We start from the raw sequence: 7,165 nt of genomic DNA, 5'->3' as shown, positions 1-7,165 counted from the left end.
CAGCGAATTAAGTGCGGGGTCCAGAATGGGGGCGGGACTTCCTTCCCAATGCGCACGCGTGCGGGGCGCAAGCCCCTCCCCGGAACTGCGTTGGACGCTGCCGAGAAGGGCTGGTGCAGCGGTGTCTGAGGCGGTTAGTCGGCGTCTCTACACGGTGAGTGCCAAGGCCGGAGCCGGAGCGGGGCCGGGGCCGGACCCGGCACCCGAGAGGAGCTGGAGGCGGCCACCCAGCGCGGGGCTCTCCAGGCCCGGTTCCCGGGACCGGAGAGGGCGGCCGCCGGCCTCGTCGGCCTGGCCGACATTGCGCCGGGGTCCCCTCGGTTTCTCTGCTTCGTGAGCCGGTTCGTGCCTGACACGAGGCGCCAGCGCCGGGCGCCTGGCCGGGCGCCAGGAGGAGGGACCCCTCCTGCTTGCTCTGCGGGTCGCAGTCCGCGTCCTCGCCCCCATGTGCCTCCCTCCTTCCCCCCGTCGTTGATCCGGGTTGCTTGTGATCGCGGCGTAGCCGATGTTGGGGGGTGAACCTTCGTTGCGCTCTGGCTTGCTTTGCCGTCGGGGCGCCATGCTGAGCGGCTCTGGACGTGCGTCATCTTTTTGTCTTCGCGTGACGTCCCAAGGAGACACAGACCCTCATCATCCCCATTTTCCAGACGAGGAACTGAGGCTCACAGTGATTAATACGTGCACCCCAGACCCAGAGCTGGCCAGTGACGGGTTACGATTTGAACCAAGATTTCTCTTTGTCTTTCCACAGGATCTAGTTTTCTCGGCCTTTCTGAAAAGGGAGAACGTGGCTCGAGTTCCAGTCTGACGACTTGTGCATAGATCACTTGTTTTTAAATCACTTAAAAGGTAATGAAAAAGCTGGTTGGGTTTTAAGCCATTTGGCAAAGGCCAAAGTCGTGGCAAAGGCATCTGCCCTCTTGGGGCAAGGCTTGAGAAGGAAGAAAGCTCTGTGCACTCTTAATAAAGCTGTCCTCCTCACCCACCCTCCAGCGACCCCCCGCAGATTCTTATTCAGCCTTCAAAATGGCTTGGGTGTGGCAGGCTTCACCCTCCATGCTTTACATAGTGTTATTTATTGCAGAGAACATTTTGGGACTTAGCTAGTAAACCCCTCCCCCCTTTTTAAAATATGAGAACACTGAGGTTCAGAGAGGATTAAGCAGGACCTGCCAAGGGCACATGAGCAGTCAGTGTTGAATCTGGAATCCAAACCAGATCTAGCTCATATGTCTTTGCTGCACCCCCTGTGTCCCCTCTGTTGTAGGCCAAGCTGCCCACTATGTGGATACATTTCTTTCCTTCTTTGATCTTCTCGAGCTGGCAGCATCAGCGTTAGAGCCATCTTTGTGTCCACTTCTTTGCAGGGCCTGATACTCTATAGGCTGCTTAGAAAATATTTGTTGCCTCAGAACCCTGTGCTTCTCAGTTGCCAATCGAGTGGAACATTTCTCTCCTTTTCAGCAGCCATGAAGTTGAAAGAGAAAAAAGCGAGGCCAAGGCCACCAAACTGTGGCAGAATTCAGAGGAAGGGCATCAAAGTTGTGGGGAAATGGAAGCAGGTGAAGATTGACCCAAATATATTTGCAGACGGACAGATGGATGACTTGGTGTGCTTTGAGGAACTGACGGATTATCAGTTGGTCTCCTCTGCGGAGAGTTCCTCCAGTCTCTTCTCAAAGGAGGAGCCCAAGAAGAGCAGGAGAGGAGGAAGGAGAGTCTCCCTCCTCCAAGAGAGAGATGAAGTTGACGAAGAGTAAAGATGTGGAAAGTGAAGGAACCGGTGCCCGGAAAGTGTCTGAGGGCAAAGGTACTGAGCCAGGGCCCCAGGGAGACGGCACAGTTTGTCCTGAGCTAGAGGTAGGGGAGATGGCATCAGAAAGCCCGGCCCAGACGGTTCCCAAAAAGAAGAACAAGAAAGGGAAAAGAAACTCAGAACCTTCGCAGGGTACTACTCCAAAGGTACCCAAAAAAGCAAAGACCTGGATGCCTGAAATGCGTGATCACAAGGCAGATGTATCAGCTTGGAAGGATCTCTTTGTACCCAAGCCAGTTCTCCGAGCGCTCAGCTTTCTAGGCTTCTCTGCCCCCACACCAGTCCAAGCTCTGACCTTGGCACCTGCCATTCGTGACAAACTGGACATCCTTGGGGCTGCTGAGACAGGTAAGAGCATCCTTGTCTGGCGGCCAGGGCAAGATTGCTTCTGGATTGAGCTTGTGGCTGCTAACAGGCTGGTTGGCTGGGAGACAGGAATGTTGGGAGCATGACCACAAAAGCACTGTTGAGTAAAGGTTTTTAGAAGTCGGCTAGCTCTGGGTTGAAATAGGCCACGTCCTGATTGGTGCCCTAGGCAGGTCACTTTATTTCTCTGAGCCCTGCAGACCCTATTGTAAAATGGAGATAGACAACTGCAGTACCTCCTTCTTTTGCTATGTGAGTTAAATGTAAGTGCCTACTAAATTTATACATTTACACAATAGTAAAGTAGTAACAAAAAACAATAGTAAACTAAAATTTACACAGTACATTGTAAGTGATCTGCAAATGGTAGTTTTTTTCTAGGTCTTGAGCCTTTTCTGAATGGCTCAGAGGTAAAGTAGGGCTAAGATCAGCCCTCTGGAGAGGTAGATCTTCATTAGTATAAGGAAGAAGTATATACTTATACTTCATTAGTATAAGCAGCTCTTGTCTCATTCGCAAGAGTTGTCCAAAGATAGAAAGGGCTGCGTTGGGAGTTGGTGGGTTTATTGGCATTGGAAGGATTTGAGTTTGTGTAACCATTGGGTGGATTTTGTAGGCAGATTTGGGCAGGAGGTGACCATTGCGACCAGGCATTGCTTAAAGCTCCCTCATTCCTTGGGCCACCTGAGACTTTGTGAAGCAATGACAGGTACACTCACCCTGGGGAGACTAAACTACTGATGGGGGAAGGAGTAATACAAGCCTGGAGCTATTAGTCTGACTTGACCGGCAGTAACCAATAGAAATATATACATAATGTGAGCCACACATGTAACTTAAAATTTTCTAGGAGCCGTATTAAAAAAGGTTTTTAAAAAGTGAAAATTAATTTTAACAATATATTTAACAAATTACATATTTCAGTACGCAATGAAGGTAAAATTATTGAGATATTTTACATTCTTATTTTTATACTGTTTTCAGACTCTGATGTGTACTTTCAAGTTGCCGCCCATCTCAGTTTAGAGTAACCACATTTTAAGTGCTTGACAGCTGTATGTGGCTAGTAGCTACTATATTGTATGGCATAGAACTGTAACCAAAAGTGGGCTCAAGCTGCTCGCCTCTCAAAAGCCAGTAAAGAGGCCAGGTTGGTGAAAGGAAAGTTTGCTTTATTTTGGATGCCGGCAATGGAGGCGGGGGGTGGCGGGGCGGGGGGTGCTCCTGTCTGAAGGCCGACCCCCCCCCACCCCCCCAACCAGTGGGCAAGAGCTTTATAGATGGAGGGGAGGGGGCCGCAACAGAAACAGCACAGTCAGCTGTTGACAGTCACCTTGAAACTGGTCATTGGTGGTCTGACCAGCATCGTCTTCATTGTTTTAAGTACGATTGATCTTCAGTTCCAGGGTCGGTTTGTTTCCATTTTCTTGAGGCCAGTTCTCAGAATGGCAGCTTATGTCATGGCTACAGTCTGGTCATCATGTAGTTAACTTTTTCCACCTGGTGGGCGTTTTATCTGTAGATACACAGAGGGTATCTACAAGACAGCTCACAGGATATGGCTCAGAATATTATCTATAGCCCTTGAGAAGGGACTAAAGGTCCTTAGCTATGCTTATTGACTAAACTGTTATTATTTAGTCTTGTTGGACTGCTTTCCTTGTGCTTCTGCATTTTCTCACTTCTCTGATTAAACGTATTCTTTGGCTGAAGTTTTTCCACAGACAAAACGCAGGCAGAGGACATGGGCAGGAAGGACTATAGAGTCCTGCTCCATTTCAGAGCTGGACCATGTAGACCAGTGGTCCCCAACCGTTTTGGCACCAGGGACTGGTTTTGTGGAAGACAGTTTTTCCACGGAAGGGGGTGGGTGGTGGTTTCAGGATGATTCAAGTGCATTACACTTATTGTGCACTTTATTTCTGTTATTGTTAGTTACAGTGTAATATATAATGAAATAATCATACAGTTCACCATAATGTTGACAGGAAGCCGAGCTCAGGGAGTAATTTGAGCGATGGGGAGCGGCTGTAAATACAGATGAAGCTTCGCTAACTGGCCGGGCCGCTCACCTCCTGCTGTGCAGCCTGGTTCCTAAGGGGCCAGAGACCGCTACCGGTCCATGACTTGGGGGTTGGGGACCCCTGATCTAGACACTTTGTGCCTTGGATTTCTGGAAGAGTGGTCAGGAAACTTGAGGTGAGGTCCTGTATAAGAGTCATGAAGATGGAAGAGGGAGGAATCCCCAGGAAAGGGGGATGGAGGTAACAGTAATAGCTTAGAACATTTATTTAACATCTAAAATACGTCACGCCCTGTGTTACATGCATGAACTCAGTTTCTGAAAACCACGCTGAGGTAGATTCCTTTATTATTCCCATCTTACTGAAGAGGAAACTCGGCCTCACAGAGGGTAGACAGTGTCCCTAAAACTGCCCCACTGAAAAGTGGTAGTGCTTGAATAGTTCTAGGCTAGGTCTATGTGCTGTTAAGCATTCTGCTACACTACTTTGGTAGGTGCAGAGAGGCCTGGAAGTCTGTTTCTGGAAGGCAGAGGAGAGATGTGAGCCACTTTGGCTAGAGATTGACATTTGGATTTATACCACAGCTCCTATCAGGCTATTTCTATGGAATGCTGTGAATCCACAGGTCCAAGTCTCAAAGAGTTTTGGGGCTGTGGGCAAACTGCTGCCAATGCAGATAATGAATATATCCATCACCCCCAAAAGATGTTTGGGCCCCTTAATAAATCCCTCCTTCCCTAGGCTCCCCTCCTTGTTCATCCCCAGGTAACCTCTGATAGTCTTTCTATCTCTGTGAATTAGTTTGCATTTTCCAGAATTTTAAAATGGAATCATACAATATGTATTTTGGGGAGGGAGAGTGTCTGCTCTTTAGCTCAGCATACTTTGAGATTCAGCCATGTTATTGCAAATACCAATGGTTCATTTCTTTTTATTGATGAGTAGTATTCCACTGTATGGATATAGTGCAGTTTGTTTATCTATCTATTGATGGATAGTTCTGTTCTTTCTAGGTTTTGGCATTTACAAGTAAAACTATCATAAATATTGGCGTAAAAGTCTTTGTATGGATATATGCTTTGATTTCTGTTGGGTAAATACCTAGGTGTGGAATGGCTAGGTCTTATGGTAAATGTAACTTTTTAGGAGTTTTCCAAAGTGATTGTACCATTTTACATAATCACCAGGTTATGAGAGTTCAGATTGGTCCGTGTCCTTGCCAGTACTTGGTGTGGTCAGTCTTTAATTTGATTTAGACTTTAAACATTTTAGTGATATTTCCTTGTGGCTTTCATTGGTATTTCCCTAGTGACTCCTTGAGCAGCCTCTTTTCGAGTGCCTAATTGTATTCATATATTATCTTCTTTGGTGGTGTCTGTTTAGTTCTTTTGCCCATGTTTTAACTGGGTTGTGGTTTTCCTATTGTTGAATTCATAATATATTCTAGATACACCTCCTTTATCAGATATGTGATGTGCATTTTTTTCTCCCAGTCTGTGGCTTATTTCTTTATTCTCTTTACAGTGTCTTTCGAAGAGCAGGAGTTATTTATTTTGATGAAGTTTAAATGATCACGTTTTCTTTTACAGGTGTGCTTACCTAAGAATCCCTTGCCTAACACAAGATCACAAAGATTTTCTCCTGTATTTTCTTCTAGAAGTGTTACTAGTTTTAGGTTCTCTGTTTTAGTCTGATCCTTCCTGTGTTAACTTTTATGGGGAGAAATACAGATCAAAGGTTTTGTTTTGCTTTGCACGTGGCTATCTAATTATTCCAGCACCGTTTGTTGAAAAACTACTCTTTCTCCACTGAATTGCCTTTGCATCTTTTTTGAAAATCAGTGACCATATAGGTGTGGGTCTATTTCTGGAGTCTTTTCTTTTCCATTGATCTATTTGTCTATCTTTACTGTTTTCCCAGTACCTCACTATGTTGGATACAGCAGCTTTAGAATAAGTCTTAAAATCAGGTAGTATAAGTCCTCCAATTTTGTTCTTCTCAAAAGTTATTTTGGCTATTCTAGGCCCTTGGCATTTCAAGGTGAATTTTAGAGTCAGTTTTTTCAATTTCAACAAAAAAGTCAGCTTGTATTCGGATTGGGATTGCCTTGGTTATAGAGCCAACTGAGGACATGACATCTGGACAGTATAGAATCTTCCAGTCCATGAATGTAGTATAGCTCTCCATTTTTTTTAGGTCTTCAGTTTTTCTTAGCAGCGCTTTGTAGTTTTCAGTGTATGCACATGTGTTAGATTTATCCTTAAGTATTTCATATTTTCGTTGCTTTCGTAAATGGTAATTTCAGATTTCCTATTTCCGATGCTAATAAATAAAAATCTGCATATTTGTATATTGATCTTGTATCCTGCAACTTGGTACCATCAGCTAGTTTCTTGAAGATTACATAGGATTTTCTTCAGAGATGATTATTCATCCAGTCTGTTTGCCTTTTGTTTATTTTCGTCTTATTTATTGCGCTGGCTAAAACTCCAGTACAATTGGAATTGAAGTGGTATAGTGGGCATCAGTGCTTCGTTCCTGACCTTTGGGGAAAGATATTCAGTGTTTCATCATTAAGTGTGATGTTAGCAGTAGGTTTTTTCCTATTTGTCCTCTATCAGGTTGAGAAAATTCTCTTCTGTTTCTAGTTTACAGAAAGATTTTTATCAGGAATGGTTACTGTATTTTTTTAAATGCCTTTTCTGCGTATATTGAGATATATGTTTTTTTCATTTTCAGTTTGTTGATAATGGTGATAAACTGAACTTAGTCGCAGTATATTATTTGTACATTGTTGGATTTGATTTGCTAAAATTTTGTTGATGGTTTTTGAATTTCTGTTAATGGGATATTGGTTTGTAGTTTTGTCTTCTTGTAATGTCTTTGACTGGTTTTGGAATCAGAGTAATGCAGGCCTCAGAGTGAGTTGAAGTATTCCCTTCAATTTTCTGAAAGAGTG

General features: G+C 44.7%; 1 protein-coding gene across 1 annotated transcript in view; it reads left to right on the top strand.

Moving 5' to 3' along the window:
- Window positions 1-1,469: 1,469 nt before the first annotated feature.
- DDX24 (DEAD-box helicase 24) overlaps window positions 1,470-7,165 on the top strand; it is an 18,335-nt gene continuing 12,639 nt past the window's right edge. The window contains 2 exon segments of the mRNA XM_007447311.1: window positions 1,470-1,696; window positions 1,698-2,164. Coding sequence (XP_007447373.1) covers window positions 1,470-1,696; window positions 1,698-2,164 — 694 coding nt within the window.

Source organism: Lipotes vexillifer, unplaced genomic scaffold (assembly GCF_000442215.2).
Source record: "Lipotes vexillifer unplaced genomic scaffold, Lipotes_vexillifer_v1.1 scaffold1017, whole genome shotgun sequence".
Taxonomy (NCBI): Eukaryota; Metazoa; Chordata; class Mammalia; order Artiodactyla; family Lipotidae; genus Lipotes; species Lipotes vexillifer.
The sequence above is the reverse complement of the archived record's forward strand: the minus strand, read 5'-3'. Positions and strand labels throughout refer to the sequence as shown.